Source organism: Glandiceps talaboti, chromosome 18, assembly GCF_964340395.1.
Source record: "Glandiceps talaboti chromosome 18, keGlaTala1.1, whole genome shotgun sequence".
In the NCBI taxonomy this organism is placed as follows: Eukaryota; Metazoa; Hemichordata; class Enteropneusta; family Spengelidae; genus Glandiceps; species Glandiceps talaboti.
Genome location: NC_135566.1, coordinates 7537157 through 7560017, shown reverse-complemented (window position 1 = coordinate 7560017; position 22861 = coordinate 7537157). Strand labels below are relative to the sequence as shown.

At 35.4% G+C, this 22861-nt stretch overlaps 3 protein-coding genes across 3 annotated transcripts; 1 reads left to right on the top strand and 2 right to left on the bottom strand.

Annotated features, from left to right (window-relative positions):
• Positions 1-352: 352 nt before the first annotated feature.
• Positions 353-8489, bottom strand: LOC144448968 (protein pelota homolog). The gene is made up of 10 exons (XM_078139358.1): positions 8310-8489; positions 7106-7349; positions 6351-6441; positions 5611-5835; positions 4600-4640; positions 3968-4088; positions 3224-3344; positions 2799-2870; positions 1958-2064; positions 353-1039 (listed from the first exon to the last, which is right to left on the bottom strand). Exons 1-10 carry the CDS (start codon positions 8348-8350, stop codon positions 945-947), a joined length of 1158 nt encoding a protein of 385 aa, XP_077995484.1. The 5' UTR covers positions 8351-8489; the 3' UTR covers positions 353-944.
• A 1367-nt stretch (positions 8490-9856) lies between these two features.
• LOC144449119 (notchless protein homolog 1-like) lies at positions 9857-17915 on the bottom strand. Its single transcript, XM_078139580.1, has 13 exons — positions 17854-17915; positions 17285-17423; positions 16755-16972; positions 16179-16258; positions 15796-15872; positions 15048-15182; positions 14338-14493; positions 13709-13844; positions 12880-12926; positions 12313-12515; positions 11651-11693; positions 10869-11056; positions 9857-10157 (listed from the first exon to the last, which is right to left on the bottom strand). The coding sequence occupies exons 1-13, from the start codon at positions 17856-17858 to the stop codon at positions 10145-10147; spliced, it is 1440 nt and encodes a 479-aa protein (XP_077995706.1). The 5' UTR covers positions 17859-17915; the 3' UTR covers positions 9857-10144.
• Positions 17916-18153: 238 nt separating this feature from the next.
• LOC144449407 (large ribosomal subunit protein uL18m-like) lies at positions 18154-21950 on the top strand. The gene is made up of 3 exons (XM_078139936.1): positions 18154-18606; positions 20414-20645; positions 21320-21950. Exons 1-3 carry the CDS (start codon positions 18284-18286, stop codon positions 21455-21457), a joined length of 693 nt encoding a protein of 230 aa, XP_077996062.1. The 5' UTR covers positions 18154-18283; the 3' UTR covers positions 21458-21950.
• The last annotated feature ends 911 nt before the right edge of the window (positions 21951-22861 follow it).

Here is a 22861-nt window from a genome sequence, read left to right as displayed (position 1 = left end):
TTTGTGGAGGGATTCTTTTAAGGGGGTGAAAGCTAACAGTGTCCCACAGATTTCATCCCTTTGGGGCTATGAAGTCCTAAGATTTGTCAGTCCATTGAAATGTCTTGTTGTCCAAGCAATAGTCTGTGTTGAAACCCCCCCCCCCCCCCCCCCCAAGTTATCAAAACACAATAACATGATCATCTTTATTTACATTGGATTGTTCTTTAGGCATATCAGTGCCTGTCTCCAGTGAAGGCCAACCTGCTATAGGTTCAATAAATCAAATGACCACAACATAAAGTGATTAAATTTTTTAAGTTTGTTTATTATTTCATAGTCTTGATTACTTTATCAAGAAGCTTTAGCTGCATTTCACGCATTAGATAGCGTACAAATTGTACTTCTCAAAAATAAAATCATATATTGGCTAAAATAATTATGTAAAATAACCACATTTAATGAGTCAGAAAGTTTTCTTCTCAAAATTCATAAATTTTAAAGTAAAAGACACTAATTTTTACCAACACTTTTTTGTTTGATTTTGAGTCTGAGGCTGCAGGTAAGCAAAGAGGCGTTGATTATTTAGCCATTTTAAACAGCTATCTACTTACTGCCAATGGTATAAAGAAAGTCTGACTTGTACCTCTGCAACACTTCATTCTATATAGGGTTGCATATAAATACTGAAAGGTCACTGTTTACACAAATATGCTTGTACTGTTGAATGGCGGCAATGTTTCCTACTTGTTTGAATTTATCAGTAACATAGGTAGTGCTGAAATGTTAAGTTTCATAGTTGCTTGAATTTATGATCAGTAACATAGGTAGTCCTGAAGTGTTACTTTTCATAGTTGCTTGACTTTATCAGTAACATAGGAAGTCCTGCAGTGTTAAGTTTCATCTGAACTACCACTGCACAAGTCATATTTTTCATAGTTCTATATTTCGGATGTAGGAACCGTTTAAGTTTCATCTGAGCTAGAGTCCTCTTCCTCGTCTGATATTTCTGGTAGTGGGAAACGAAGAATGGCAGCTACACCACTTAACTGATTTAATTCTGTAAGAAAGAATCAGAAAATAACGCAGTCTTTCTTATGATTTAACCTGTATGGTGTCAATTTGTTGTCTGTGTAGTGTGTAGGCATCAGATGACTCTCATGAAATTGACGTTTTCGTCACATTTGACGTGTAGTATTTTATGTAGGGATTGTCCTTGGAATTTTAGTTACATAAATTACAAAGTAATTCAGTGCAGTTTGATGATTACAATTTTAGTTTAAGTTGATGCAAATTTAAATATTGTAATTAATTTATCTTTCTCCATTCCTCTGACCTTTTCCAGTCACATTTTAGATTCTATTGGTGTTTGTACAACTATATGTACATGTAACCAAAATACTCATCAGCTTGGTAGATCAAATGATTTATAAATGTTATAATGCACATAGCAAATGAAAATGTTTTTAGCATTGAGCTTAAATCTGTCTTTGTCGACGATCCTCATCAGAATGACTGCCACCTAGTGGTCAGCTGTAACTATGGAATATGTCATTTTGATGAGGAACGTCAACCAAGACAGATCATACTCCCACCTAGTGGTCACTTGTAACTATGGAATTAGTCATTCTGATGACAATTGTCAACCATGACAGATCATACTGCCACCTAGTGGTCAGTTGTAACTATGGAATTTGTCATTCGATTCTGAGGAGGATCGTGGACGAAGACAGATCATACTGCCACCTAGTGGTCAGCTGTAACTATGTAATTAGTCATTCTGATGAGGATCGTCAACCAAGACAGATTATACTGCCACCTAGTGTTCAGCTGTAACTATGGAATTTATCATTCTGAGGAGGATCGTGGATCAAGACAGATAGAAATTTCAATCCTGAAAAACTTTGAACTGCTTGTAACCTGTGTAATCATTTGATCTACCAAGCTGATGAACACTTTGTACACGGTTGGTACTTACGTTCTCCTGAGACATGGAGACTTGAGAAAATTTTGGCATCACCTCCGCCATCTCTTACACTTTCAACTAAAGCCACGTAACGTCGTCTCTTGGGGATATCTTGAGATCTGAAATGAAAGTGCGAAATTAACTAGATCTCACCAATACTATGTTTATTTTGGACATGCCTAATATTGGTAATATTGTCAATTGGTGACAATTCTGGTAGATATTATTTGGCAATTTCATTTTTATAGTCTTTGTTGATAGGAATTGTCAACATTAGCAGCAATCTGAATTTATTTTTACACTTTTACAATGTCATCTTAAATGGGTTACAAGAAAAGGTTGTGTAAAAAGGTGTAAAATATTGGAAAGTACAGAATGTGAATTTACTGGATTTTCCCAAATCTGCTCAAAAAGTGCTGCTCAATATGCTTACAAGAGAGACATTCAGTGTATCAAAGATTGTAACTTATCTGTATTTTATGACTCATGTTTTTCTTACAAATCTTATATTCTTTCTCTGCGTATGAATAGTAGTAGTAGTAGTAGTAGTAGTAGTAATAGTAGTAGTAGTAGTAGTAGTAGTAGTAGTAGTACTGTAGTAGTAGTAGTTGTGTGTGTGCAATGTACAATGTATGTTACATGTGTGCGTGTTTGTGTGTGTGTGTGTGTGTGTGTGTGTGTGTGTGTGTGTATGTATGTATAATGTGAAAATATGATGTAGATGTGTGTGAGTGTACAGTTTATGTATGCATGTGTGTGTACATTGGGGATGTGTGTGTGTGTGTGTGTGTGTGTGTGTGTGTGTGTGTGTGAGTGTGTGTGTGTGTGATTTAGATGTAGCTGGTCTTAATACCTGAATAATTCATCACTGATCATCAATGTTTCAATAGCACTGGATTCATTGGCTTTCTCTACATGGTTAATGCTGTCAAGTAATAAGAATAACAATAGGTTACTATACAAGTCATTCAGATACTCTCTAGAATGACAAATTATCGGAAGAAAAAAGTTGACCAGTTTTCAACTTTCCATTCACATCAAAAGTAGTTTTTCATGCTACAGTGAACTATTGATCTCAACCTTTATAGTCCTTCAATTTACACTCAATTAGTTTAGAACTAAATTTGAAAATCAGCTTGTTTTTTTTGAGTAACAGTTATATAGGTATATTAGTCATTCATCTAGAGCATGATAAATTGTCCAAAGACTCAAACATAAATTGTGGTAATGTAAACAAGTTTGCAGAATTGTTGAAAACTGCATACTAGTAATTCTTACCCATAGAAAGCCCTGTCTGGTTCAATTTGCAACATTTTATAGAAATCCTCTAGTGCTCTGACTTCACCAGTTGCTTTGGTATCTGATAGTTTAGCAGCAATGGCTGGATCAGATAGAATCTCTAAAATGAAAAAAAAAAATAAAAGTAGTGATGAAATAAGGGTAAAAATTTGACAGTGAGTGTAATATATGATAATAAATACAATTCAAAAATTGAGATATGCTTGTCACTTGTGCAATGTTCTGGTGTCCTACACAGGAAAAATAGTTTCAGTGCTGCTACAGCACTGCTGTGGTCAAAAGACTGACAGTACTGCATGCAGTGCTGAATTTTATCACTGCCTGCATTGCATCACCACTGTAGGAAGTGTATTGTTTGGAAGGGTCAAACTGAGCATTACGGTACATGCAGACCTCTTTCATTATTAATCGACCCCAGTTGATGTTGCAAGGGTTTGAACAAAGACTGAAGAGGTACGCAGCACATCAGCTAAGAACTCTAAACACAGCCACCAAAAACCTATCCATGATAACCTCATTATAACAAAGTAACATGTTATAATTTAGTGAATGAATAACTCAATCAATGACAGTAATGTTGATCAAGTTTCCAGGCTTGCATTTTTCCAGGGGTTTTCCAGGGGTCCTTTGAAATTCCAGGGTTTCCCAGAACCGTGTGAACCCTATGATAATTCATGCAATGGACATGCTACCAGTACTCCTGTTGTCATAGAAACTACTAACCTTTCAGTGAATGCTTAAACCCAGATGAAGCATGAACCAGGATAAACTTGGATTTGTTTTCTAAGAGTAGTTTGATATCATTCTTCACTGCTTGGGTAAACATATAATCATGGAATTGATCCTGTAAAATAAAGAAATATATTAATGAGGCTGTAGTCAGATTTAACGGGGGGTGGTGTTGTGTTATTTTGCCAACATTTTGGAGCCCCTTCTCCCTTCGCAGTCTCAATAATTTTGATGGCCCCCTACATGAACATACACATTTTTCCTACCCTCCCCTTGAACCCCCAACTTTTTTTATGCCCCCTACCAAGTCTCCTTCCGGCGAAAATCTGTTCTGTCTTTGCTGTATGCTGTGAAATTTGTCGTTCCTCCCTGTGTAACTGACTGTTCAGTAACCCTTGAGTAGAATAACAAAAACTACCTATGCTCAAACTTCCCAGTAAATTCAGACTGCAGCCTTGTATGCGTATATTGAGGTGATGTACTCAAAGTTCTAATAATAGTGATAACCTTACTAGTAAATTACCATGAAAATCACATGACTTTTGTGATTTTGTAGATAAACTCCAAATTGTATATATTTCATTTGTTTCATTTTCAACTACCAAATCTAGAATTGTGCAACTTACTTTGACAAAACCAGGACTTCCTATAAGTATACACTTGACAACTGTAAATAGAAATCAGAAGACACTACGTATCAACACAGCTGTATGGATTAGTGTTTTGATGGATTTGAGGAATAACATAACATTAATGCAGTCAACACTTTTTTATTTTTAAACCAATAAACTTTACGATAATTTAGTATTGAACTGAACTTTTAATCCAAACACAAACTTGAAAATTATTACCTGAAATGTTGGACAGCACACTTGAGTCTTTGCTGACAGATTTATACTAGGCTCACATGTTCAGAATAGTGAGTCAATCTGTTGACAAAGACTGAAGTATGCAGTCAAAAATATCAGGTACAAATTTAAGTTTGTGTTTGGATCAAGAGTTTAATCAGATACTATGGTTTACCAACATAGAGGAATTTTCATTTGTTTATAACAATTTCACGAGAGTGAACGATGAGAGGAACACTGTTGTAAGTTCTAGAACAACATGACCTATGATTTATCACCAAGCTGTAATTTTTGTTCTCATCAGCAAAAAGGTTAAAAATACCCTTGTAAATACACAGCAACATTATGGTGAGAATACAAGATCATAGTAACTGCAGAAAGTAAAAATAATTCCAAACTTCAGCTACAGTGAGACTTCTCTTTATGATGGTGGAGACACATTAAATAGTTCTATTGAAATTGTGCTTTAAAGCACAACTAGAAAAACCAACAGTTAAATGTCAACACAATAAGCCGTTTTTTTGTCTCGCTGCAGATCTCACGAGGTCTCGCGTGAGCCATTGCATCTATAGCAACCACGTGAGGATGGTCAAGCTAAAAGTGTCAAACGCTTAGCAACACTATTGTTCTCAATGTCATCACACATGGCCACAGCGAAAGCTTGACTGTGATCACGTTTGACAACCGCTGTTGCTAGGTATATTTGCATATTTCGCGAGATCTGCAACGAGACTGAGGTAAATCCCTTATTTCAGAATGAAATTAGGTCCATCTTTGCTGACAACTTACCATCAAAATTGATATGTCTGAGTATAGCCTGCATTAAAGCTTCATAAAAGCGTTCAAGACCTTTGTCATGTTGTGTACACATGCCTTTTCTTTTCCTAGGAATATTGGTTTCAATCTTAGCTCTGACAATTGTCATACTAGAAGTGACAAGGCAGACATTTGCCAGACCTTCCTGCATGACTACAGCAGCTACATCAGCACTCTGACTGGGATCACAGGCCATTTCTGTGTTCAAAACAAATCAAGTAAAATATCAAAACATGAATAAAATACTGGTATGTTCTATTTGTTTATTCATGTCCTTTTCTTGGTGCATGGTCTTTTTCGTTCTAAAGCATTCTTACCATATCATAATCACAAACTTCTTGAAAAGCCCACAGAGTGTGAAACTTGTTGAAGATTCAGGACATTTTTTGTATTCATTTTTTGCAAAAAAATTAATCAGTATTATTTTCAAATTAAAATTACATCCTTTTTCCTTTCCTTTATGTTTGAAACATAAAATATTCATTTCAATTGTCATAGTGATAACATAAAGAGTTGACATCAAAACGCATCCAGCATTGAAGGTACAGCATTTAGTGCAACGTATATCAGCCAATACCAACAATTTCAACTACCGATAGTCTTACTTTAGTAGTAGTACACACATATGAACTAAACTATTAATCGGTTCGGTAAGTGAAATACACAACAAAATTATAAAACACAACTTTTGAAAGGAACAAAACAAACTTTACCTATTCTTTCTAATTGAACGATATCCCATTCTTTCTTAGCCAAAGTGAATTTCCGATTGAGTTCCAGGTCCAGAGTATGATACGCTCCCATCTGTAAGAAATAATACAACAGTTATGTCTGGTGCATATTCAATCAGAAGTGTACACATGTGTAGTTCTTATGTCGTGGTATGAAATAATATTTGCGCTTATTAACATTTGGTTTTATTACAGCAGAAATTTGTAATTTGATATTGTCTATACTACTCAATGAATATCATTATCAAAGTGATGTACCTTTGGGATATGATCATGGCACTGTAATCATCTAGTAGTTGGTGCATAGATTAAGTGTAATAACAAGGTAATATCGCAACTAGGCAAGCCCATAAGCTTGCGCTGGGTAGATTCATTTGTGACTGGCTGCCTCATGATGATATTGTAGATAGCGCCCTCTGTGTGGAGAACGCGTATGTGTAGTCATTGCACCGCAATGCATCCTTGGGTAAAACCACCAAAAACACATCGCATAGTATATAGGATGTGCATTTGTGCTAGTCATTGAGCTGCTATGTGTGAGCTAATAATTGATCTTCCAGCCACAGCCAACTGAAAAATTGTGTGTCAGGGACCTGACTAGAAGCAAGTACAAGCTACATGTAGATGTAGGAGTGAAATACATCCACCCTTCAGTAAATATGGGATTAATTTGGTATAAGTATGGTTAATAATTCTGATGACAAATTTTAATTTGAAGTAATTATTTGAAAGCTTACCTTAACATATTGATTTTCTTGAATATTTCTACCTTTGACACGTAGCATACATGCTTGTGTATCAAAGTCAATGTCTTCAACACATATTGTTAACATGGTACGAACTCTATTGCTGCTACTGCTGCCAGTGGCTGATTCTGTCTGGACTTTGCGTACAGTGGTAGATCGGAGACTATCACCAGGTGCTATCAGATTGTAGGCATGCCACATATCCTCAGATTCATCAGGGATCAGGGTCACCTGTCTAAAGTGGTGAAATTAAAACAATATTCATGTCAACTAATGTAATGGGGTCAACTGTGAAATTATGACCCAATTTGAAGGTCAGAAATATTTCCTCCAATTTGGTCTGGATGCCAACTGTGAATGGACGTTTAATGGTAACGATACTGAATAGGAACTAGACTACTCCAACTAGACAATGGGTATGTTATGAATTCTACATACTTTCTTCCTTGTGTGTTTCTACAAATAATTTGAAGATAAAGACAACTTTTTCAAATAGGTGATAAATTTAACTGTGTTTTCGTTGTTGTCATGTTTTTGTTTTAGATAAACTTGATGTTTTAATTTGCGCAGCATGAAATCATCAACATAATGAAATGTCTTGCAATATCCCAGATATTGAACAATATACGATAATGTTTGATGTGTGATGTACTGAAATTATGGTATTTCTCAGCACTGCAATGTTCAACTTCACAGCTGTTCAACTTCACAGCACTGTACCTGCTCTACCCATTGATTGATTTGTGACTTGATATTTCCATATTTGACAGGATCAGTTGATAGATCGATGCTCTATCCGGCTCACTCATACTTGACATACAGACCAACGTGTACCGTACGTGTTCAGATTTTCATCTGAAATGAATCTACTCCGCAGTCACTGCATTCTTGGCATACAGACACTGAGACAGATGTACTTCGTACATTTCATCCTAAATGAATCTCACTCACAATCGAGTCCCGACTTACTACTTCGTTTGCAAGCAGGACTAACAAATTGGCTGCATATTTGACATACGGACGAGGAGTACGCGTGTACTTCGTACATGTAATTTGAAATGAATCTCATCCACTCACTGCATACTTGGCATACATTACAGACAGACGTCTTGTACTTTGTACAATCTTGCAAGGTACAATATATTTCATAATGTCATCATCATGAAATGAATGGATGTAAATTTCATTCACTTACCCCTGCATATCTTTCTCGACTAATTTACTGACTAACTTCATTTTTCTTCTTTACAATCCGATCAGTACAATGTGTTTTCTATCAAATCCGCGTCCATATCACCTATTATTTGTCAACATATTTCTAAAGTCTCCTAGATCAGCGGTATTACAACATACTACCGCAATCGCGAAACAGGAAGTACCCGGAACCTCGTTTTCGATTCAACAAGACCCTCTAGCGTAGTCTGAATTTGCGACATTACTGCTGGTATGATCTGAATGCGAATATGTGTGGGTGTCAGTGATTATGGCAAACTGAACACAACAAAATAAATACTTGGAATTCTAAAAAAAATAAAATAAAATTCATTTCACATATTTTTTTGAATGATATTTAATTTGTGTTTTGATATTATATTTTACTTGCATAATGCATAAATAAAATACATTAATTTCATGTACAGCGAATGTCCCAGCTAAGTCTGAACGATACAGGTGTTCCTTTCACTTATTTAATGCACTCTCCTATCCTCCACTGTGGGGTAGTGAGTGGTTTATACGTAAGCAAACCATTATGGCTGGGTCTTTCCCGGGGGATCTTTCAGACTATAAATGTCCCAAATTGAGGCTTTTATAACAAGGACACCCCCCCCCCTCCTTTGACCCAATATTTGATCATTTTGTCTTCAACGCTTTTATATAATACTTCTGACCAAGATTTTAGGACAGCAGACATACTTTCAATGAGCTATGACAGACACAAACTAAAACTCTTCTTGTTGTACATGGGAGATTATAAAAGTGAGTGATAAATGGTTGTATACCTTGAGATGTGGATATCACATCCGTTGATGTTTGTCAGTATTTGTAAACAAAACTGAGCCGAGTGCCATGTGGTTGAATGTGCCAGCATTCTCTAGTTATTAGAGACATCACCTTACTGTGAGTGTAACTACATCAACATCCACTGTTAGATTATGTCAACCAATACTAGGTGTAGTTTGTATGTCTTAGCTTGAAGTGTGTCTGTTGTTGTAATATTGTACACACACACACACACACACACACCAACACAATATTTCCCATACACCAACCTAACACTACTAAACCTTTTTTCAGTCTTAAATGAGGCTAGACTAGAAACCAGTTGTGCAGGGATTTTGGTTCTTGCATTTCCTCTTCGCCTGGCATTTCATTTCACCATAATGGTCATATATTCAACCAAATAAGGTTACGTTACGGTTTCCCCCCAGTGAAGGTTGATTATGGTAATTATGTTTACATCATATAGCTCAACCCTCCAAGTTGGTTCTAATCACATGCTAACGCTATTTATGTTATCTCACTGTGGGAAGAATTAAAACCCAAGAAGAATTTGCACCCATTTTCTGACCAAAGCTTTGTAAAAGCAAAAGGTCATTAGCAAAATGGCAAGTTAGTGTAGTGGAAAGACAAGAGCCAAAGATTCCCACAGACTGGATTCTTGGCAAAAGAAGAGGTTTACACAGAATACAATCAAGTTTGTTATGTTACATAAAATCCTTTATTCATATTTGTTGATATACAATAATACAATGTATATCAAAGATAATGTAATAATTTAGGTGGTCAAGTTGTCAAAACGTCCTTTTAGTCAGGTTCATATGATGACACTTTTTCCAAGTATGACATTTTCCTGTGCTGCTGTCTGTTAGTCATTACAAAGTCATTGCAGAGTCAGTACGACTGACGTGAAGAATGATGTGAATTACATAGTTCACAGTCCGTCCTTGATGTACATCTTATTTTCATTATTAGATTTTAAGACTTGGATATGTTTCTTTTCATTTGTCATCAATGTTCCTGTGTTTCATCTCACTTCCTCCATCTGAAATACAAAAATATATAAAATATAAAATTAAATATAATAAAAAAAAAAAAAAAAAAAATATAATATAATATAAAATAAAATATAATAAAAAACTAATAAAATATAATATAAAATATAAAATGATGTCTTGTAAATTCTGTTACCATTTATCAAAAGTCGTCATCTGCAACACTGGGAGGGGTGGGGGGATTGGGATGGAGGGGGCAATCTTTTGTCATGAAATTGTCAGAGTTCACTGAACAGTAACTGTCAACTGTGGTATAGTATTTCTACTTTATCATAGTATACACCTTAGAAACAAACATTTCAAACATTTGCTGTTACTCCAAACAAGAAAACGCCAACCAAGTCCGTGTTCAAAGTATGAAATAGAGAATAAAATTATACAAATAAACTAAAAATGTATCAATATTATTCTTCAAAATGGCTACCAACATTGTGGTAACTCTATGGGGAAATAAGAGATTAATATTTCCTTGAAGAACAACTAAAGTTCTGTAATAATTTCAAAAGTACCAAGAGCCAGCTTTCATATGACAAAGTTTTGTCTGATTTGAGTCATTTTGATTTTCAAGCAAATTAATCAACGATGGCACATTCTTTGCAATGACTATGAGTGTACCTATATCCTAGCTTGTTACAGTCAGATTTTTAAACGACATCTCCATACTTTCCTAATTACCAACAAATTCAAAATAAAGTATTTACAATTTCAGAACTTTGTCTTTTCCACCACTGGCAACTCTTTGACCATCAGGACTCCAGTCCACAGCATACACTTCATCAGCATGTCCAGGCAAATCCGCTAATAATTTACGTTTTGTGATGTCCCATACTTTGAGAGTACTATCAGAACTTCCACTAACCAATAGACGACTATCTGCAGACCATGCAATCTAAAAACACAAACACGCAATGCAGAAATGATCAATTTCATTGAACATACAATACATAGATTTGACGGAAACGCCAACCCCTTTTGAGTGCTGGCTAATCAGCTGGCATTTTGATAATGTATAATAATTTGACTGTAATGAATTTGAATAGTATATACATACACTTCATAACGATTACAAGGTATTGCTACAAAATAGCCGATTATTTGTACTTCATACAAACAAACAATTGAACTTCATTTTCTCGTGAAAAACAACTCTGAATCTCTTAGAAGTGGTATGTGCCCCAGAAATAAAAATCTTAAACTTTAACATCAAAAAAGAAAATCGGTGGTCACCATACAAATTTTTGAAACAGAAGTCAAAATATTATCAAAATTAAGCCATTTCAGAATCCAATATGGCCGTAGATCCAATATGGTTGCCAAATATTGTGTAAACTTTAAGAGAAAATAAAATGACTATCGATTTAGTAGATCATAAAGTGTGTTGTACAGAGTTGAAATAACCTGAAAAAGTACACAAAGTAAATGATAACATACAGGGAACAAAAATCTAAAGACAGTATACAAAGAAAGAGTTATATGAACTTACTTGGTAGACAGAACTAACATGACCTCTCAAAGATGCCAAGTATCTACAAAAACAACACATAAATAACTCATCAGATGAATTGAATGCAAAACCTGTAGAAAATGCTCTTTCATTAACACTGTAATGTATTTTAGTGTCATGCATTTTATACTATAGTAAAAATTTGTCCCTTTCTTGGTTTGACGACATATTTTGAAAATATTTGTATTATGTGATACAAAATTATTCCATTTAAAATTAAAACCATTTTTGTAGCATGAGAACTAAAACGGTTCAACCCAGCCCCCCCCCCCCCCACACACACACACACCCACATACTCTAAAAGAATTTAGTTTTTTATCCTACATTGAATTATTGATCTTGTGCCATATTCTGTGCCCTTACCTTAGATTTGTCTTTGTGGATATATATATAAAGCAACACACAGATTAATGATAAATTTCATGTGCATGTATCTGGTTGCTAGGTCTATTTTTTTATTGATTTAAATCTTGATAAAGTTGACTAAACCTCTCTCAAATATATTGCAATCACAACGGAACCTTCTAGCGTTTTATTTTTTTTATAGAAGGTATAATACTCAATTTCTTTTTGAAAATTTACTTTCTAAAGACGATGAGTAAATATAAGTGAAAGTATCAAACATTCCATGGTCACTTACTTTCCTGTTTTTCCATCCCATAATTTCACTGATTTATCAAATGATGCACTGGCTATCAATCTTGTATCTGGTGAGAACAGTACTTCATTGATTAACTGTTGATGCCCCGTCATTCGACAAATTGGTTTCTTGTCTTCTGCCGGTTGCCATAGAAACATTGTAAAGTCATCTGAGCCTGACACAAGTCTTTCTGGTCCAGAACCCTAATGAAAGATAGACATTGAACATTCAAAGTTGATCTATACTATAGTATGTTTTAGTTGTACAGAACCAAATCATAAACATGACTGATTTTCAAGTGTTCCTGCTATGGAACCCAAAACATGAATAGAGTTGACATTCAAATTTGAATTTGATCTCAAAGACTTATTTTACTGTTTTTCATTAACTTCATCCTGACGGTATTTTCTGCAAATCAGAATTTTCTTTTCCAAATTGCAATTGAAGATATTGCATGATAGTGATGAACAGTTTAGCCTACCTAACTCAATGATTTAAAACTCCATAATTAACAGTTTAGCCTACCTAACTGAATGTTTTAAAACTCCACGATTGAAAAATTATTACCTTTGCTGCATTATATCTTTCTTCAGCTAACTTTGCTGCTTCATTCTCTGAAAGTCAGAATATTAGCATCATATATCAGTTGTTACTCACTTGAACTAAGACACATCAACAAGTTGATATAGGTGTACATTTATTACGAACCACAAATAAAATAGACCTCATTTCCGTCCTCACATCGGTGTTATCCTATATGTGGAGCCATAAGGGTTACATAGGATCATTCTTTAATCAAGGACCAAATTATTCTATAACTCTGACAGACAACTGTCTTTCACACCTACATTTTAATCCTAATCTGAACTGGGACTTTAGACTGATCAATGTTTCTGGCCCTTTTGAAATTGTACAAGAAATTGTTGCGTTTGACCTCTTGTTTTTAAAGAAATCAGTAACCTTTTATTTTCCCCTATAACACAGTATCCAGCGGCCATATTGTATTCTAAATTTGGTGTCTTTGTTTTGATAGCATTTTGACCTCTATTTTATAGATCTGTATAGTCTCGCTTGATATTCTTGATTTTAACTGAGATTGGGTCAAGCTTTCCTTAACAAAGCAACCAGAAAGTTTCAAGATTTTACCTTTCGAGGCATCTACTACACTAATACAATCAATGAGTTTATTTTTATAGTTTGCTGAGATGTAGTCTTGTAGTAAGACCTTAGATCTGTACTTTGTGGGGTTGCTGAATAAAGCTCAAAGGTGCTGAGTACCTCTGTCTGGGTACAGTGCCCTCAGTGGCAACTTTCAGGTCACTTTTAGAGTAACCAGAATAGCCCAAGGGGGTCTAGCAGGTAGACTACCTGAGATGGTGATAAAACTGATACTTACCATCTGTAACATTTTGTTGATGTGTTAGAGTTGCTTTGACCGGATTAAATGCCCCAGTCCTTATACAGTAATCTGTACTCAATGCCATCGTGTTTACCCAATGACCATGGCCTTGTAATGTTCGACATAATACACCCTAGTTGAAGAAAAAATGCAGTCAATGGACACTGAAACGCAACTGAATATACGATTATTTGTACCAGACCTGTTAGATTTAAACGCATTGATTAAAAGTATGTGAGATTTGCTCATTTTGTAATTATTTGTGCACAAAACCCCATGGTACTAGTAAAGACAAATAATATATCTTATACTATCGGAACTCAGCATTACAGCCTATACTGGTAGTTACTACAAAGTTATGGCATTTTTATACAAAATGTAAAACTAAGAAACTCTCCACTTTCACACAATCATTTCCATTGTGATAAAACCTTCCATTTTGGTTTTGATTTTTAATCAGACCTCCATACTTTGAAAACCTTATCTTCAGTAAACTGTAAGATATGTCATATTGTTTCACCCTCATTGGCTCTATCTTTGAGGTCGTCCAATGCATGATGGTGCCCCAAAATGAAGTATCTTACAGATTATACCCTTTGGTGTACAACTTGATTACAAATACTTACATCTTCAGACCTCCACACTTTAATCGTCCTATCTTGTGATGCAGTGTACAACAATCCACCACCTCCCCACTTGACACAGGTTACACTTTGTAAATGACCGGACAGAATCATTTTAGTTTTACCAAGTACTACGTCCCATATCCTGACCGTTGAATCCTGCAAACAGAAAGTGTATAATTTCAGAAAACAAAGCATTTGTAAAGTTTGAGGTGTAAAAGAGAGAGACAGTAATGGTTTCATAACTTTTCAAAAACACTAAGAAGTGCTAATTATATATCTTCTCAGTTTTTTTTCTTTAGGGCATAGAATGCACCAATACATCAGCTCTGAAGTGAAATAAAATTTATCATTGCTAGGTAGTCTAGGATGATTAGAAACTGTGCATATATCAATAAATTTTGGTGCATATAATTCTGTCAAAAGTCCATGCGTAATTTCTTTAACTTGCTGAATAGTAACACCAAATAAACAGTCTCGTTTGGAAGATATCCTAAATGGAAAATGAGAAAAAAAACACATGATAGGAAAAATATAGCCAATCATCCAAAACTTAGGCCAATACAATGATTTGTGTTATTATGGTTTGTAGTAGACAGATCTAAACATCACATTCGTGTCCAAGTTACCGTTCCAAAGAAACTATATTGTAGTACAATATCCCACTGATTCTTGGAACCATGAACTACATATTCTCTCCATCTAAAACTTACTTTAGAAGCACTAGCAAGGTGTCTACATTGTGGATTTAGATGTAGTGGTTCCCAACACAACCATGTTATCCACTGTCTATGTCCAACCAAAGGTCTGCCTAATTGTTTACCAGTTTCTGGATCCCAAAGAAATATCTGTAACAAAATCAAATATGGTGAATCATTTGGAAAGCAGCTAGGGGGGCTTACAGAGTAATGCAATTCATTATCAACTTCTTACATGTATTAACAAAGTCTAAAACTCTCACATCAAAATCATTACTACTTCAAAAAGTACAAGAAGGCTATAGAAATTCAAACTGCTTATACAGACTTACACATGGTCATATATATTAAACAATTCATATTTCAAGAACCATTCTCGTCATTTTGCCAAAAAATGACGTTATTTTAAATTAAATTGTTGTTGTTACAGTAATTCCTCTCATACAGAGATGTCCAGTGATTTGATTTGCTAGGGAAATAACACTGGAGAACTTACTGATCGTATTTACAAAGCAATGAACCTCAGACTAACTATTGATTGAATTTGTCGTTGATATTTCATGAAAGGGATAGGCTACTACAACTTACTGCAGCTTTAAAACTATCAGAAAATTGATTAAACTAATGAATAAACTAGACAGTCTGTAATAGAGAGAGTAACGATGAAAGGAAAAAGAGTAGAACTCATCACATGTTCAACTTACATCACTACACTACGTATACATTCAAAGTCACAGTCAGGTCAATATAGTTCGTTACTTACCTGACTATTCTTACAACCTGAAGCTAATTTTTTACCATCAGGTGACCAGGCTATACTTAAAACCCAATGTTTGTGACCTGATGATAAAATAAAATAAATTATCAGTTATTGATGGCATTTATTCCATTTTCACAAAGTTGTTTAAGTCACAAACAGTGATAATTCTCCTTTCACTTAATAAGTGATCCTGCTGTCCGTGGTGAGTAATGAATTCAAATGGAGGTGTGTCTATAATGCTCATTTACTACTATAGTGACATATACACAAATATGCAAGATTTCCTTGGTGCAATCCATATGCCTAAACAGCATAAAAGGCCATAGACAATTGTCTCAAATTTGAAATAAATAATCATTAAAGACAAGCTGAGTTCAAGTTGTTACCTTTACATGTAAACTGTGGTGTTTCAGTGTAAATATCCCAAAAACGAACTGTAGTGTCACCAGATCCACTTGCTAGATACCTAGACAGATCAAATGCAAATGCTGTTGAACAAGATGACATGGCATACTAGTGTATATTACAAGGATAATATATCAGGAAACATTTGTTCATCATTCATAAAATTGTATAAAATCTCGTTTAATAAAATTTCTGGCATCAAATTTGACCATGTTAGTAGTTGACCAGTGTTATTTAGTTAGTTTCAGTCTGTTGTTGTCATTTTCTGAGATCTCAAACACAATGTTCACTTTGGAATCTTGCAAACAATACCTACTGTCTTAGTAGTAATATCATCCAAAAACTACAATATAAAAAAACATTTATGTGACTGAACAATCAGACCGAAAAAAAACTAAACAGATTATGTCATTTGACTTACATATTTTGAACTGACAACAATATCATAATTGTCATAACAAGTACCTATGGTCGAGACAAAACCATAACAAAATGATTGCTTCTTAAACTCCCCCCCCCCCCCCCATACTAGGCAGGTCAAAGGTCCAATCACATACCTTCCTGTTGGACTGAATGCGACAGATATAACAGCTTCTGCATGGCCCTCTATACTACTTGTACACCTAGTGACTGCTTGCACTTTAAACACAGCTTGAGGTTGATAAATTATTTCCAACACTTTTTCTGTTTCCTGTTCTTCTTTTGCCAACACATCTTCCAAAGTTCCTGTGATTTCAGTGTCATTGGTGAAAAATGAGTATGGAATAGTTTCCTCCTATTGTATTGAAAGGGATTGATAGAAATGATAGCAGGCAGAAGATTTGATTACACTTATTTTACTAACACAGCCAATATATATATATATATATATATATATATATATATATATATATATATATATATATATATATATATATATATATATATATATATATATATATATATATATACATACTATATACAATGTATATTCATAGTACTGTAATATTGTTTGAGCTAATCAGCAAATATACAAATCAATACCTGTCATTTCACATTAAATTACAAATAGCCAAAAAAATGAAAATAAACATGAAACAAAACTCACTTTTTGTAATATTGCATTGCAGACTAACTGTAATTTCTCCTTGGTGATATTAATTGGGAGATCAAATGGAGCGCCGGCTACTTCACCATCCTCACTGACAAACTGAGTCAACAAACGCCGTGTGTCATCACTTTCACTACTAAATACAACCATAGATAACAAGTAAGAATTTAGTAAATCTGATACTGATAGTGATAATGATACTGTATTTCCATTTGGGTTTTTTTCTACAATAAAATGTAAATTGAGATTACACATTTAGATAACATATCTTTGTCACTGTTCATTTTAATATTCATAGTACTTGTTCACCTCGCTTAGCTGAAGACTGTACATCTACTAGTTGAGTAATCAACTACCGGGTATGTACTACAGTTGTATAAACTTCTATCAGTTTAAAGTGCCCTGTATATTACATCATATGTACATGGAAGTGCGTGTGATCGTACATAAACACCCAGTTTGAACTGAAATACTGATCCAAGCTATGTCTCAGCTACACGTATCACTAGACTCAAGCTGTTGTCATCATATAGAACATAGAAATCTACTGCTGTGAACGAAAATACCTCATTTTGTCTCGATCGTGTGTTTCTCTCTCCGTCTTCAGAGTTTCACGTGTGTTGGTTGGAGTTGAGAAAGTCACAAACAATCAAATAATAACTAAGCCCTTTAACTTCTTGAAAAAAAGGTTATTTTTCATTTCTCGCGCCAGGTGATCATAATAAATTCAAAGTTGTAGGTTGATGAGATATTTCAAGTCTTTTATCTCTGAATGACGTTGATGCGATGCAATCGATGATACTGTGATATTTGTGAAAATGCATTTATGTCCATAGGTCAAAGGTCACAGCGCTTTACCAGCCATGCTTTAGGATTGTGAATCAAGGGACAGGGACTCTCCTACTTTTTCGTACCAGTTCTCTTGGAAACCATCAGTATTTTGACATCTGTAATATATGAGAGTTGTGCAAAGTGGTTCTTAACCATATTAGGACAATGATATCCGTGACACAACGCTCGCGATTTGTACTAATGGACACGAGAATGATGCTCATGAGATCAAGTTATGCGGGTATGACAAAATGCCCACAGACAATGTTACCAAAAGAAAGTGTTACTGACACCTGCATCAAGTGTGTGCGTTACTCGACTGAAGCTGCACAACAGGAAAGCAACGAAGGTGAAGTACAGAGATCTGAAAATGACAGAGTTACAACAGACTTTATTAACAGAAACCCTCGAAATTTAGAAAGGATGGCAGTAGCTTACAAAGACGCTGGTTGGATTCTTACTCATCCTAGACGTAACTATTGGCATAAGTAAGTCATCTACACTCCCATGGTCATCTGCTAACCACATCACAGTGTTATGTCATCGTTTTTGTCACAGGGGCTTACACAATTGCTATGGTAACACCTTAAACATAAAGGTTAAAAAGCTGTTGCAAGAGGTCACTCCCATCGCAATGTCACATCAGAGATTGCTTTCATATCCTATTGTGACATAGTGGGGGGGGGGGGGGCATCAATTAGATTTGATGCCATCTCCTTGCTAATATATGAAGCAACTTATGATACTATATAATGGGGAGATCTTGGCCTATGGGAGGGTATCCAGTCAAAACGTCCCCGGTTTCCATAAGTCAAAACGTCCCCGGGTCAAAACGTCCCCAGGTCAAAACGTCCCCGTCTTTCCATTTTCCTCGACCCAAACTATTTGTGTGTGAGTGTGTGTGTGTGTGTGTGTGTGTGTGTTACATTATATCCTTATTTCTTACTATTTCTTACATCACAATACAGTAATGTGACTGCGTACCCACCTCAGGTGCCCAAAATACGTTTATGCGGCTCCCATGGATCGGCTAACACAAGTGCTAATTAGCGACACAAATGAAGAGGGCGGTAAGGTTTGAAGTCACGCGTGGCGACGCTTCAAATACTTGAATGTTGCGATTGATCAATGTATTTAGCACATCATTAATCGTGATGAACGAAAGTAGTATGCACTGGCAAGTCGGTGAAAACTAAATTGTATCTTTCACGGTAAATCACGAACAGAAAATGGTTCAATATGGGCATCGATACTTGACCGTGTTTTAGGGAAGGAACGGAAACTGTTACACAGTCAAGTCTCTTGGTTAAATTTTGGTCATACCTGAGGACGTTTTGACCCGGGGACGTTTTGACCCGGGGACGTTTTGACCCGGGGACGTTATGACTGGTAAGCTATGGGAGAACTTGTGATGTTAACCTCCAAAGTTCAGTCAGTAAGTCTATACAAGTAAGTTACAGGAACAGAGTATAACGAGTTACAGAGTATACATGTACTGTATAGTCACACAATGTCTGATCCTAATCTCAACTCATCCCATATTAGTAACTCACTTCAATTTCAACAAGTCCCATACTGAAACCACTTCTCCAAAGGATTGAACCCAACTATAATGATACTTGTGAATTTGTTACTATTTACTCTTAATATGATCTTATGACAACTAGCTTGGCAAACTGTTGGTCTCAATGGGAAAATAGTGTATGTATATATGTATGTATGTATGTATGTATGTATGTATGTATGTATGTATGTATGTATGTATGTATGTATGTATGTATGTATGTATGTATGTATGTATGTGTGTGTGTATGTATGTGTGTGTGTGTGTGTGTGTGTGTGTGTGTGTGTGTGTGTGTGTGTGTGTGCGTGCATGCGTGCGTGCGTGCGTGGGGGGTTGTGTGTAAGTATCAGTAGACCATAGCCCTTGGACTCAGAATGCACACTTGCTTGTGACAAACCAAACAGGATGATGCTTTAAAAATCTGTTAACTGCTAACTTGTGAACGCAAGACTGTAATGTTTAATAAAGAAAGTTTGTCATGATATGACAAGTCGTGATTGAAATAGGTTAATATAGTGTGACAAATAAGGTGACATTTGGATGAGTTGATAGTAGGATGAGTTAAAATTAGGACAAGCTGATAAGTAGCATGAGGTAAAATTGGAATGAAGTGTGGTTTTGACTGGAGTCAAATATATGAAAACAAAATTCTCATTCCCTAATGTACAGATTTCAATTTCATTCACTCAGAAAAAAAATGCTTTTTAATGTTTTTTTTTGTAATTCTGTAGGTTGTTTTTAGAGCAAAGTTTGAGACATATAACAGCGTATGTGGAGCACATTAATGGTCATCATGTGATATCAGCATCAAGTAAAGAATGGTCCATCAAGAAACAACTTTACTCCTGCAGTGATGTGGCAGCATGTTACAATGTTGGCAGGGTGATTGCACAAAGATGTTTAGAAGCTGGTATTAGCTGTGTCAAGTGGGAGGTGCCAGAGTTGATTGATAAGACTGACAAGGTAACTATAGCGACCACACATTAAAAACTATGTGCTCTGTATGTAGAGGGAGGAAAGATGTAAATCTTTCCAGTTTTACTACACATATGTAATCACACATGATTCAATAGTATTCAGGTTGTATGATATTATGAGCAAGTTATTGTATCCAGTTTCAAAAAATGTTCCAGTTTTAGCTAGTGCAGTTACATATAGAATTGTACAGTTTAGGGTGTTGACATAGATGGAACTTGATGTCATCTTCCTACATTGGTAACTTAGTTTGATTTTTACCCTAGGGTAACATGAGGTTTTTAAAAGCTTGAGAGAAGCATTGGGTTGCTAAAGGTATTAAGTGAATTATTAGTCTAGTTCCTGATGACCATGTTCCAATTTATACTGTTATCTTCACACATAGTGCAAATTGGAACACAGTCATCAGGAACTAGACTAGTGAATTACTGGCCTAAATGGGTGCCAACCATTGAACCCAATGTGACAAAATGTTCCGGGTCAAATTCACTCCAGTATAAGGTAAATTGTGTCAACTGAGGACAAAATGTTTTGATAAAGGAAGTTTGGATAGACTCTCATTCGTATATGTGATGGAATGGATTATCATGTAGCTAATACAGATGAAGATAATTTGGCATAAGATTTGTTCCAATAACTGTTAAATATTATTCTCATTTCAGATTAAAAAATTTGAATCCGCTTTGAAAGAGGAAGGTCTGTTACTAAGTGAGCCAAGAACTCTGGAAGAACCCGTCGACTACTTTCCCGACATAGATCATGATGAGTCCACAAAAGTAGACTTGGATAGTGAACCATAGTTCTCAGTCCTCAAAATAATAAGCTTTTGAAAATTTTGTGTACCTTCTATATTATTGATTTGGTTATTGTAATAAAATGTGATGAAGAATAGTGAGATGACTGTCTGTCTGCTTCTATATACGTTCTATAAACAGGCACTGCTTTATCGTGGTAAACCACAGCCATTTTTTAGAAGAAATAACAGCTCTGGTTTGCGAGAATGACACTGCCTAAACAGCTAAAACAAGCTAAATTAAATAGAGTGTCCATGATGAGTTCAAAGTTTTACTGCATGGTCATTTTTTTTAGCAGATTTCATTAGTAAATACTACCTATGGTAAAAGTTATACTTGCATGTTGCTAATATCCTGCAAGGGTTTATGGGTAAACTTATTTTGGTAACATCACATTCACTTTAACAGTGTCAGTAATGAATACAAGTGTACCAAAAGAAGAAATGAGCCCAGCTGAACCTTATCTTTATGACATTCATTTTGATTGTAACTTACAAGGCCAGATGTCAAAGTAAATTCTAGCAAGACATTTGATGTGATCCAAGTGTCTAGCACGCTGTGTGATCCAAGTGTCTAGCACTCTGTGATGTAATAATTCATAATGAAGATTAAATTGTGTTATTATCAAACTTCTCTTGCAATTACAGTTCCGTAGTAATGCTATTGTGTGTAGTTACATTACTTTACTTAATATTCATGTATAAGTTGCCCAAAGTAACACGAGCAACACCCGCTTGTTCACTGAGAGAGGGGGTTTTAATGAAATTTCCCACAAGAGTCAAGCAACCCGTGCAAAATCATTTAAATGCAACAATTACTGGCTTCAATTGTTCTTATACAACCATGCCAAAACACAGACTTTCTAACAAGCTCACCAAAACACACCACAATTTGAAACAACAACAACAACAACAACAACTATTACTCCAAAACCCAAGTAAATTAAACTCGTTTATAAAGAATTGTTTAGTATATTCTATCCGAACTTAAGTTTGGTGTGTTGGTGTTATTTCTTAAGTTGCAATGCACAGTTCATCGCAATCCAAATTAGAATAGAACGACTTAGTTAAACTTACCAAAATTCTGAACATCAAGAAAGTTGTTACGTATGTACAGATATCTTTGGAGAAGGAAATATCTCAGCGTCCAATGGATCGGGGGGGGGGGGGGGGGGTGATTGGAGGTTGGTTATTGTAGCATTTTCATTTGATTGAGGCGGGTTGGTTTGTTTTTCTCTCTCGAAAAGTGCAGTCTATTTCAGTACAACACAAACACAACTGGTCCTGCTTGCATATTGAGTATTACTTTAAAAGTCGTCCTGTCTCATGTCAGTAATCTAAGACCCGGGCATTGTGTGCAAGCAGGACTAAAACAAAACATATCTGGACAATCCCGGTCGTAAAAACTGAA

What these genes read in the sequence shown, in the direction of transcription:
- LOC144449119 (XM_078139580.1), bottom strand. An exon ending in ACCTTGCTAGTGCTTCTAAA is followed by an intron (nt 14,494 to 15,047) that starts GTAAGTTTTAGA and finishes TTCTGTTTGCAG; the next exon opens with GATTCAACGGTCAGGATATG. An exon ending in ATGTTAGTTCTGTCTACCAA is followed by an intron (nt 11,057 to 11,650) that starts GTAAGTTCATAT and finishes TTGTGTTTTTAG; the next exon opens with ATTGCATGGTCTGCAGATAG.
- LOC144448968 (XM_078139358.1), bottom strand. Translation starts at nt 8,350, where the DNA reads ATGAAGTTAGTCAGTAAATTAGTCGAGAAAGATATGCAGGG. An exon ending in CCAGACAGGGCTTTCTATGG is followed by an intron (nt 2,871 to 3,223) that starts GTAAGAATTACT and finishes ATTACTTGACAG; the next exon opens with CATTAACCATGTAGAGAAAG. An exon ending in ATCAGTGATGAATTATTCAG is followed by an intron (nt 2,065 to 2,798) that starts GTATTAAGACCA and finishes CTTTCATTTCAG; the next exon opens with ATCTCAAGATATCCCCAAGA.
- LOC144449407 (XM_078139936.1), top strand. Translation starts at nt 18,284, where the DNA reads ATGATATCCGTGACACAACGCTCGCGATTTGTACTAATGGACACGAGA. An exon ending in AGACGTAACTATTGGCATAA is followed by an intron (nt 18,607 to 20,413) that starts GTAAGTCATCTA and finishes GTAATTCTGTAG; the next exon opens with GTTGTTTTTAGAGCAAAGTT. An exon ending in TGATTGATAAGACTGACAAG is followed by an intron (nt 20,646 to 21,319) that starts GTAACTATAGCG and finishes TTCTCATTTCAG; the next exon opens with ATTAAAAAATTTGAATCCGC.